At 41.2% G+C, this 12,016-nt stretch overlaps 1 protein-coding gene across 1 annotated transcript in view; it reads right to left on the bottom strand.

Moving 5' to 3' along the window:
• The window catches only part of LOC139559690 (amyloid beta A4 precursor protein-binding family B member 1-interacting protein-like), a 21,115-nt gene extending 11,970 nt beyond the window's left edge, over nucleotides 1-9,145 (bottom strand). The window contains exons 1-5 of the mRNA XM_071375902.1: nucleotides 8,997-9,145; nucleotides 3,595-3,654; nucleotides 1,499-1,589; nucleotides 1,016-1,242; nucleotides 408-485 (exon numbers count right to left, since the gene is read on the bottom strand). Of these exons, the coding sequence (XP_071232003.1) occupies nucleotides 408-485; nucleotides 1,016-1,242; nucleotides 1,499-1,589; nucleotides 3,595-3,654 (456 nt within the window). The 5' untranslated portion in view covers nucleotides 8,997-9,145. The remainder of the gene's footprint in view (nucleotides 1-407; nucleotides 486-1,015; nucleotides 1,243-1,498; nucleotides 1,590-3,594; nucleotides 3,655-8,996) is intronic.
• Nucleotides 9,146-12,016: the final 2,871 nt, after the last annotated feature.

The following is a 12,016-nucleotide window of genomic DNA, read 5'->3' as shown; positions in this document are numbered from 1 at the left end:
ATGATGTTTTGGTTGTGTTTCGTAGGATGTTTTGGTTGTGTTTCGGATGATGTTTTGGTTGTGTTTCGGATGATGTTTTGGTTGTGTTTCGTAGGATGTTTTGGTTGTGTTTCGGATGATGTTTTGGTTGTGTTTCGGATGATGTTTTGCCCAATAGGACGTGAAATGAAAGGTTACATTCTGGATCGTTGCCTCATATGAACCATTTGATCTCAAATCCGAAATGCTACAGTATAGAGCTGTTATTTACAATTTTAGCATCACTGTCCAAATACATACGGAGGGTAGTGTATATATAGGTCTTTTCCTCCAAACCCCACAGTGATACACATGATAAAGAGGTATCTCAACTCTTCACAAAGTGAAGCTGTTATTATAGCCGGTTTAGGGAAATTAACCCAATGTACCTTCTTAACTTTGGCTTCTTTTAGCTTCTCCAGAGCCAGCTTGATTTTGTCAGCTTTGACTTGTGCTTCAGCCTCTCCCTGGAAAAATGAAGGTATAATGGTTAATTAAAAGAGCAAGAGTGTAAAGAGGTGCTACCTTTTACTGTATATTGGAAGTAAATAGCTACAAAAACAGAAAGGTTAAAATGCCTTGATATACATAAATATAAATAACTGCAGAACTCAAGGGCCTGATGTTGAGTACCCCTGCATTTATAACATAAATATAAATAACTGCAGAACTCAAGGGCCTGGTGTTGAGTACCCCTGCATTTATAACATAAATAGAAATAACTGCAGAACTCAAGGGCCTGATGTTGAGTACCCCTGCATTTATAACAGAAATAGAAATAACTGCAGAACTCAAGGGCCTGATGTTGAGTACCCCTGCATTTATAACAGAAATAGTTATGTGTTCTTGCCTGAGACATGAAGACTTACATTAGCTCCCCTGGCTAATGCCTAGCTTTTAGCTCAGAGGGCTAACAGTCTTGTGGTGAGCAGGAAACCCGGGTTCCAACCCCAGTCAGTCACACATTACAGCATACAGCATATCTATGGGAAGTTACCGCTACTAGTGGTTCAGGAAGGAGAGAGGAGGAGGAGGATGACATTTGGGATGAGGGGATAGATGCTTGGACATTTTGTTGCGGGGTGTAGTAGCCAGACTTGTGCTGTTGTGTGTGGACATGTCCCATCTTGGCTGCATTCAGTGTCTCCTCTGTCTCCGTCAAATCTGACTCCAGATCAGCCATCAGCGCGTCAAGGTCATGGTCCTCTAGCTCATTTAGAGATGCTACCAGAGAGGAAGACGAATATTAGAGGAGGTACGGTTTATCTGATCAAATAGGGTTGTGGGTAAATGTGATAACACAACTACTTCCCTTCTCATGAATTATTTTACCAGTCTAACTCGTGTACTAGTCAAATGTGCTTAGTAAGGTTGCTATTGCCAAGCAGGGCTTGAAATACATTTACAGTATGTCATATGCATCAACTCTATATATAACATTTCTACTGTTTGATGACCTAGTGTTGCTGGAGTTTTTCACCTTTCAAATCTGTGAACCCAATTGAGAAGTTGTTTTCTATCTGTGAACTGCTGGATGACATTTCTGAGGGATCCGTTTCATACCCAAGACCCTGTCAAGACAAAGGTTTCAGATGAAGAGTTTGCATACAGATATTTTAGGACATGAACAGACAGGAATTGTATGTTTTACACACACACTTACAAAAAAGGGTTCCAAATGGGTTCTTCGGCTGTCCCCATAGGAGAACCATTTTTGGTTCCAGGTAGAACTCTTTTGGGTTCCATGTAGAACCCTCTGGGGAATTCAAAAGGGTTCTTACTGGAATCCTAAAAGGGTTCTTTAAAAGGTTCTCCTTCGGGGAGGTTCTAGATAGCACCTTTTTTCCCTAAGAGTGTAGAGAACACTCCCACAATGTTTGCAGTATTTGTAAGTTAATTCTAAGAAAACCCTCCAGAAAAACATTTTGTTTTTTAAATTTTCTTCAAAGACGTTCTGGGAAGCCACGCTTATAAACTGTGTGGAACACAGTCAGAATTCAGACTTTGTATTTTTTTATGTCAAATAAAAAGATAACAAAAATAAAAATAAGAAATCTATAATTCTGCACTACGGCAATAATGTGATGTCAGAGAGAAACTGATTATTAAAGATGTAACACAATGTTTTCATAAACATCCCCAGCAGGCAACACCAGTAATTATATATCTTAAACAGTCTATAGAAGTGAGCGACCTGCATATGATCTCCCCTTGGCACAACACTGAAACCTGATGAATGGAGAGACAAACATGTGTTTTCATGTTCAAAGCCATGCTCAATTAAACCTTTATCCCTTTGAGTCATTGGGTAGCAAACCATGGATGGATTCTGAGGTCTGATTAGCCTGCATGCTCCCAGGCAATAACCCAAATGATGTATAAATCCAATCATGGCCATAATTGGATTACATTTGATCCTCTTAGATTCAGGAAGAATGATTATTCAAATAAAAATGGTTTTCTTCCTAATTTGGATAAGTCACTGTTAGACAGTGACATATTTGTGGTTCTCCATATGAGGTTTAATTAACCCATTCCGTAGTGTTTGATTTTAATGTATTGCCATTTAGGACCACTCCTGTCCTTAGATCTACATTCATTAAAGGGGAAGATCCATATTTTACAACTTGATGTTAGATGGTTCCTCACCCTGAAAGTAGTCTATGAATATGTAAGAGAATATGTAATCCATGTTTTAAACAGCCACTACAAACTTCAGCTAACTTTATCTAGCGCAAGCAGCGGATTTGGCAGTGTCAAACCCGATATTGAGTTAATTTGGTTATTTTTTTATTTGTATTCCTTGTTTGCCCCTATCACTTTCATTGATGTTTAGCTAGTGGTGGCTTAAGTTAGCTGAAGTTTATAATGGCTGTTTAAATGAAACCAAGCCATGGATTATAGTTTCTCCTAGCCCATAGACTACTTTGGGCTCCCGAGTGCCGCAGCGGTCTAAGGCACTGCATCTCAGTGCAAAAGGTGTCACTGCAGTCCCTGGTTTCAATCCAGGGACTGGATCTGGCCAAGAATGGGAGACCCATAGGGCGGTGCACAATTGGGCCAGCGTAGACCGTTATTGTAAATAAGAATATGTTCTTAACTGACTTACCTAGTTAAATAAAGGTACTAAAAATCTAACGTTAAGTTGTAAAATACTGAAATGTCCCTTTAAGAGGAGTTTAATGCATGGCATACAATGCACATACTGTAGGCCTAAGCCAGTATTCTATTTGTGTCAAAATGTTTCGTCTGGCTACATACATAATAGTGTCATGGAGGACCAAAAGTGCTTGAGGACATCTTCATCCTACGATGACCTAATAATCAGTGGCTTGCGTCCATTACTCAAACCAGATGATATGACTTAATTTCTCATCATTTACTTTTACTTCATTCACAATAAATCAACATCTTCTCTAAATTAATATTTTTAAAAAATACATTGGAAAAGAAAAGGCTAATTTCCAGATGTCCTTGGGTTACACCGCTACAGTCTCAATAAACACAGCTGCTGATGTTCTGATGAATCATGGGAAGTGTAGTTTATGAATAAGAGTGATCCCAGTGATAACTTACCTGTGTCAGGAGGTCCATCTCTCCCAGCAGGTCAGTGAACATGGCGTCTATGTCCTCCATCTGTTACAGAGAACAAGCAGCAGTTGTTTAAAACAAATGGCTACACGTAAGAAGACCATCAATGAGCCCAACCAGTGGAGACTGCTGAGGGGAGGACGCCTTATTATAATGGCTGGAACGGCGTGAATGGAATGGCATCGAACACATGGAAACCATGTTTGATACCATTACCACGAGCCCATCCTCACCAATTAAGGTGACCACCGACTTCCTGTGAGCCGTAAACATGACACCATTGGAGTTGACAGAGAATAGCCACTTCAACTTGTAAAAATCATAATTAAAGGGATAATTCAGCTAAATTGCATATGTTTCCTAACCTTGAATGCAGTCTACGGAAAAAGAAAGGCTGTAATTCCATCCATGGCTTTTACTACCACCAAATGCTAATATTAGCATTTTTCTAACCGAAAAAACTATGTAAGTGAATGGTACCCAGTTAGCATGTTTTAAATGCCATGCCCATAGTGGCACAGAGACGCTACAATGTGGCAGTGTGGTATGTGACGACTCAAAGTGCTTCCATGTTGCGAGGCAGACACATTTTTATGTTGTGAGGCAGACACATGTTGAGAGGCAGACATTTTTATTAGAGGCTGCCAGACAAGAGTTGCTTTTAAAAAGGTCCAATGCAGCTGTTGTTATCTCAATATCAAATCCTTTCTGGGTAACAATTAAGTAACTTACTGTGATTGTTTTCAATTAAAATGGTCAAAACGAAACAAAAATAGCTTCTTAGGAAAGAGCAATTTCTCAAGCAATAATCTGGTTGTAGTCTGAGTAGGGAGGAGAAAACTGAAAATTAGCTGTTATTGGCAGAGAGGTTTGGAACTCTCTTTCTTATTGGTCTATTAACTAATTTACCGCCTGGTGATGTCAAACTCAATCCCACCAAAACAGGCTGACATTTCAGGCTGTCTTTTCAAACAGCTCTTACACTAAAAGGGCATTAACAGAATTTTCACAATTTCACCATATTATTCAAATCAAATCCCATTTTATTGGTCACATGCTCCGAATAAAACAGGTGTAGACTTTACCGTGAAATGCTTACTTACAAGCCCTTAACCAACAATGCAGAGTTAAAAAGTAAGAAAAATATTTGCTAAATAAAAAAGGAAATAGTAACATAATAAAATAACAATAACGAGGCTATATACAAGGGGTACCAGTACTGAGGCAATGTTCAGGGGTACGAGGTATTTGAGGTAATACAGGATGTAAATGTAGGTAGGGGTAAAAAGTGACTAGCCAATCAGGATAGATAATAAATAGTAGCAGCAGTGTATTTGAAGAGTGTGAAAGTGTGTCGATGTGTGAGTGTGAGTGTGTGTGTGGCGTCAATATGTATGTGTGTGAGCGTGTGTTTTTGTCTGTGTGTGTGTGTGTTGGAGTGTCAGTGTAGTATGTGTGAGTGTGTGGTTAGAGTCCAGTGAGTTTACAGTACATCGAGCCAGTGCAAGAGAGTCAGTGCAAAACAAAATAAAGACACAAAAATAAATAATAAAGGTCAGTCAATGTAAATAGTCCGGGTAGCCATTTGATTATCTGTTCAGCAGTCTTATGCTTTGGGGGGTAAAAGTTGTTCAGAAGCCTTTTTGGTCCCAGACTTGAGTCTCCAGTACCGCTTGCCGTGCGGTAGCAGCGAGAACAGTCTATGACTAGGGTGTGCTGGAGTCTTTGACAATTTTTAGGGCCTTCCTCTGATACCGCCTGGTATAGAGGTCCTGGTATAGAAGTTCGGCCTCAGTGATGTACTGGGCTGTATGCACTACCCTCTGTAGCGCCTTGCGGTACCAGGCGGTGATGCAGCCAGTCAGGATGTTGCAGCTGTATAACTCTTTGAGGATCATTGTCGTGCCCTCTTCACGACTGTGTTGGTGTATTTGGACCATGATAGGTCCTTAGTGATGTGGACACTGAGGAACTTGAAGCTCTCGATCCTCTCCACTACAACCATGTCGATGTGAATGGGGGCGTGATCGGCCATCCGTTTCCTGTAGTCCACGATAAACTCCTTTGCCTTGCCCACGATTAGAGAGGTTGTTGTCTTGGCACCACATTGCAAGGTCTCTGACCTCCTCCCTATAGGCCGTCTCCTCGTCGACAGTGATCAGGTCTACCGCCGTCGTGTCGTCGGCAAACTTAGTGATGGTGTTGGAGTCGTGCGCAGCCACGCAGTCATGGGTAAACAGGGAGTAAAGGAGGGGACTAAGTACGCACCCCTGAGGGGCCCCCGGGTTGAGGGTCAGCATGGCGGATGTGTTGTTGCCTACTCTCACCAGCTGGGGGCGGCCCGTCAGGAAGTCCAGGATCCAGTTGCAGAGGGAGGTGTTCAGTTCCAGGCTCCTTAGCTTAGTGATGAGCTTTGAGGGCACTATGGTGTTGAACGTGGTGCTGTAGTCAAATAGGTGGTCCTTTTGACCAGGTGGGAAAAGGCAGTGTGGAGTGCAAAAGAATTGCCGTCATCTATTGATTTGTTGGGGCGGTATGTGAATTGAAGTGGGTCCAGTGTTTCTGGGATGATGGTGTTGATGTGAGCCTTTCAAAGCATTTCACGGCTACAGATGTGAGTGCTACGCGGCGGAAGTCATGTAGAAAGATTACCTTGGTATTCTTGGGCACAGGGACTATGGTGGTTGGCTTGAAAAATATATAGGTATTACAGACTGGGCTAGGGAGAGGTTGAAAATATCAGTGAAGACACTTGCCAGCTGGTCAGCGCATGCACTGAGTACTCGTCACTGTGAATATTAACCTGTTTAAAGGTCTTACTCACATCGGCTACGGAGCACGTGATCATACAGTCGTCCGGAACAGCTGGTGCTCTCACACATGGTTCAGTGTTGCATGCCTCGAAGCGAGCATAGAAGGCATTTAGCTCGTCTGGTAGGCTCGCGTTTGCGAGGGTTAGGGTTTTAGTCTCATCTGACCAGAGTACCTTCTTCCATATGTTTGGGGAGTCTCCCACAACACCAAACATGTTTGGTTATTTTTTACTTTAAGCAATGGCTTTTTTATGGCCACTCTTCCGTAAAGCCTATCTCTGTGGAGTGTACGGCTTAAAGTGGTCCTATGGACAGATACTCCAATCTCCACTGTGGAGCTTTGCAGCTCCTTCAGGCTTATCTTTGGTGTCTTTGTTGCCTCTGAGTAATTCCCTCCTTGCCTGGTCCATGAGTTTTGGTGGGCGGCCCTCTCTTGGCAGGTTTGTTGTGATGCCATATTCTTTCAATTTTTTAATAATGGATTTAATGGTGCTCCGTGGGATGTTCAAAGTTTCTGATATTTTTTTATAACCCAACCCTGATCTGTACTTCTCCACAACTTTGTCCCTGACCTGTTTGGAGAGCTCCTTGGTCTTCATGGTGCCACTTGCTTGGTGGTGCCCCTTGCTTAGTGGTGTTGCAGAGTCTGTGGCCTTTCAGAACAGGTGTCTATTAATACACGTTTCCGGCTACAATAGTCATTTACAACATTAACAATGTCTGCACTGTATTTATGATTAATTTGATGTTATTTTAATGCACCAAAAATGTGCTTTTCTTTCAAAAACAAGGTAATTTCTAAGTGACCCCAAACTTTTGAACGATAGTGTATAAAACACAGAGAAATCATGTTTTTTGACTGCACTGGACCTTTAAGACAGTGAGGCTATGCTGCACAATAAACCATTCCATAAGCAAAGTCTGATGCTCTTTGAGAAAGAGGCCTGTTCAGGTTAAGCTACTGAGTTAGTCCATATGGAGAATGGGGAGCGTTTATTGCCAACGTTAAGTAAAATATGCACCAGTACATGTGTAGCAGGCAGCTCTAGCCAAATGGATCATCTCTTCAAGTATTTCCTTTAGATAGGAGCACCGTCTCGCCAAAGTTGAGAGGCATTCTATAACCATAACTCGTATGAACACCGGAACAGCATAAGTAGACCATATGTAGGGTCATACTGAGGATCCATAGTATGGAGTAAAGAATACATCTGAACCAAGTTTTGTTGGTCCAGATTAGAACTTTAGTAAATATATCTAGTAACTTTCTTTCACTCTCTGAGTTCTTGTCCACCCAGCATAGCTAACACCTGAATAGTTCAACTCTATTCTGTTTTGCCAGACTAGTAAACAGACCATCCATTAAGTTGTAATGAGGAACAGAAAAAGGGGTGAGTATTGTTTCCATATGAAAGTCAAAATGCTTGATGTAAACAATGTGGGTCTTTGTTCCAGATCCTGATTCTGCTATATTCTGTCTGACAGTACCTGTGTGTTTTTAATGGGGGTGGAAATAACAAACTTGGCATTGTGACATATCGGGGGCTTGGAAACAACATGCTCCTCTCATGACACTCAGCTCCATCAACTCAACACAGCTTAGGGACGAAGTGTCTAGTGCACAACACTACACGTTTAGCTACTTCTCAAAACTGTTTGACAAAGGTCCATACATCCACCCATCCTTCCTACCTTCCTTCCTTCCATACATCCAGCCACCCGACCACCCACCCATCCTTCCTTCCAGCCACCCAGCCACCCATTCACCCATCCAAGTACCCACCCACTCAGCCACCCATCGACCTGATAGCTCATTGAAACAGACACATACATAGACGTTCCACATCATCCTGTTCTTGCAAAGAGGCTGCTTTCAGCTGCCACTGTGGTCTGTGGACATGTTACTTCTGCATTGACACATAAAGTGACACACTAAAGAACAGACAGACAGACAGACAGAAAGGCCAACGCCTTATCAACAATGATTTATTGTGCAGAGTGAGAGAGAGAGATACAGTGCTTGTTGATAGTGACTGTAGGCTACATATGTTGAATGTTCTTGTGGCCAAATGCTCCCTCTGTTTTATAATTGAATACATAAGCAATTACTGGCTGCTGCTGTAAAAAGACATGTGTTTGCTTTAATTGGACAATCTGGCATTCAATGGCTATCATTAATTATAAATCCAAAAAGGATGTACCAATCCCAGATTGCCTATTTAACCAACGCTGATGTGTACGTTCAAGTATTTAACCCTAAACTGGCCAATGTTACAAGGCCAAATATGAGCAATTCAACATCGCATTAAGAGCAACCACATCCTTATCTTTGGCAGTACCAGAAGAAGCATTATACCTCAAACCTCGAAAGAGTGTAATTCCAGACCGTAAGATAACATAACAGACGATGACGCTACAAGTAAAGCGTCTATTCACAGACGTATTAAGGAAGCAAAAGTCATCCAAGTCAAAGGACATACATTTGAAAGATAAACAGGATCCTGTCTAAAACAACCAAAGCGTTTACATTTGAAAGATAAACAGGATCCTGTCTAAAACAATCAGAGCGTTTACCTTTGTAGTCGAACGATCTCCCGGGTTACTCTCCAGTCATAGAGTCAACATTAGATATTGTACCTGTAGTTCTTGTGTCTTAAAGTACATGTGCACCTTGCACACGTGGGGTTGAACTGGAACTGGTATGAATACTGAGACTTGTTTGATAGTGGGCTCTATTTCCTGTTCTGTGGGGAAGTTGACCTTCTCACTGTCGCATGACTCAGGAAAAGGCTTGGTTTGTACTGTATCTAAGCATGAGGTGGCTTTCTCTTCTTGTCTCCTCTGCTTAATCTGCACTGGTCTGAGGATGCAGGATTAGGTTCAATCAAAATGTTGGAAGCTTACATATTTGAGGGAGGATTCAATGTTTCAGGCTTTGCAAATGTTTCATTTTACTGTAGGTTGTGATTTCATACATGTTTTATAACTATGTCATAAAGTTGATACGGACTCTATTCGCAGTTTAAAAATGCAGCATAAATTGGTGTTAATGTTACAAGGAATGATACTGAATGCATCATCTGAGGCCATCTAATAACATGAAAAGATGTAGCCTAAAGGGTTTGTCAGTTCATCGGTTTACAGAGTAGACCTCAAAACACACGTGTGGTCCTGACAGCAATTCCTAATTAGTCTGAAAAAGGCCATATATATATATATATATAGAGGAGTATTCCTGTACACAGTCCTCTTTACTCCACAGTCATCAGAGTAAATTGTGTGCTTGTGGGAGTTCCATTATTAAAGCCTGTGATATTTTTAATGAAAGAAAGCAAGCAGAGGAAACATTCAACCATGGTTGAATTTCAACTGGAGGCTCAGGCTTTAACCAAAGCCACATGGCAGAAGGAGGATGAGGGAAACAGAGAGGTTGTAAAGTATACATAAAAGACGACAGACTTAGGTTTTCATCTCTCCTTTTTACGATTCCTTAGGATTTGTGTTTTAAAAAGTCTGTCGCTGCGCATTTAATGTTAGAGAGGAGATCAAAGCCATCATTCGCCCCTCAAAGCTGCCATTCACCCCTTGAGTAAATTTGATAGTACATAATTTTGTGGGGGAAAAGGTCTGTAGTCTGAAACATATACCGTCCCCTGTCGAAGTCTCAAATACATTTTAGCGTGGAATTTATTCTTCTGTTTTTATTTCAAATTTTTCATTAGCTTGTATTCAGAAGCAAAAATAGCAGAGGCATTGTAAATCAAACGTTAACCTGTGCTTTCATAATTTACAGTAACTAACAGTACCTTTTGATTGATTTACTTTATTTCACAATTAATGAAATACTAGACAGTCATACATAACTTAGTGTTTTGTGTTTTAGACCTTACAAACTAACTCACAGTGGGCAACAAAATTGGAGAAATGGGCAGATTGGCCATCTGGCAATTCTGGCAAACGCTAGATGGGCCGGATCATCTTTTTTTGGGGGGTGGGCTGGTTGAAAACGGAAAGGTGGTGCCGAAAAAGTTAGAGAGACCCAAAAAAAAGGCTCTTGAGGCTGTTAAATGTGTGAAATGAACAGCCGTATTTTCTAAAAGTTCTGGTTCTGCTGGTCCGAGTGCTGTGACTGTGTCTGTGCTGAGAAATTATGTTAGGCTTAGCACCAACAAATCAGCTGCTGCTCCAGAAGACAGTGCAGTCGAGGTAGAGAGAAAACTGAGAAAGACACACACACTAATCAGGTTTCCATCCAAACCTTTTATGCGAGTGGATTTAAAAAAAAAATGGCAGGCCTGGAAACAGAACATTTGTCGATAAACTTTACACATGTCGACAAAACAAAATGTGCTAAACAAAGTGGGATATTTTTGTGTCCTTAAAATGTATTATGCGAGAAATGTTGGGGAAATGCTTTTATGAGCAAATATTGATATAATAACTAACCATCATATCGAAGTTAACTTGGAGTCATGGGATGTTGTGTGGTTCTCCCTCTACGACTCGATGGGAAAGCATGCAGTTTATTAGGCTACAGATGAAATAAATTATGATGAACTTCACAAGGTGGTGAAAGTACACGATGATGAGCTTGATGCTCCTTTCAAAATAAATATTGAGAATCTTATTCTGGTGACATGAATCATGATCATCGATGCTTGTCTGTTTTGACAAATAAAAAAGAATCTTGCTCTTTTGTCCATAATCGTCTCATCATGTAGGCTATACCCACACTGTATCTTCAAGCTGTTGGCTACAGCACACGTACCAATACCAGAGTGGACACACTCACTATAACACATTTTTTTTGTAAGAAATCCATCAGTTGTCACGTTCCTGACCTGTTTTCCTTTGTTTTGTATTTATTTTAGTTGGTCAGGGCGTGAGTTGGGTGGGTTGTCTATGGTGGATTTTCTATGTTGGGATTTTGTGTTCGGCCTGGTATGATTCTCAATCAGAGACAGCTGTCAATCGTTGTCCCTGATTGAGAATCATACTTAGGCAGCCAGGGTTTCACGTGTGTGTTGTGGGTGTTTGTTCCTGTGTCGTTGTTTGGGCCACACAGGACTGTTTCGGGGTTGTCACGTTTGTTTGTTCATTTGTAATTTGAAGTGTTTTGTTGACTTTCATTAAATATGGACATTAACTACTCCGCATCTTGGTCCGATCCATGCTCCTCCTCGTCTGAGGAGGAGAATGACTACGACAGCCGTTACATCAGTAGAGTTGAAAATGCAATGAACAGTCATTTAACTGTATTTAAAAAAAAAAATTGTACATGGGAATTTAACTGCAAAATGTATTTTTATGTGCCCTACGTCATCACACACAGCATTCTATCCTCAACAAGTCAATGTGATGGAAACTGCATATTGTTTTAATGTGGATTTTAGAATATTCGGATGAACATCTGTTGCCAATTGGATGGAAACCTAGATAGTGACACAGATTTAGCCTACAGCTGCCAGTTAATATTTTGGCTGTATATTGTATGAAATATTAGGCTAATTATGTCACGACTCCCGCCGAAGTTGGCTCCCCTGCCTGTTCGGGCGGTGCTCGGCGGTCGTCGTCACCGGCCTACTAGCCGCCAC

Source organism: Salvelinus alpinus, chromosome 30 (assembly GCF_045679555.1).
Source record: "Salvelinus alpinus chromosome 30, SLU_Salpinus.1, whole genome shotgun sequence".
NCBI lineage: Eukaryota > Metazoa > Chordata > Actinopteri > Salmoniformes > Salmonidae > Salvelinus > Salvelinus alpinus.
Note: the sequence above shows the minus strand (reverse complement) of the source record. Positions and strands in the feature narration are given on the sequence as shown.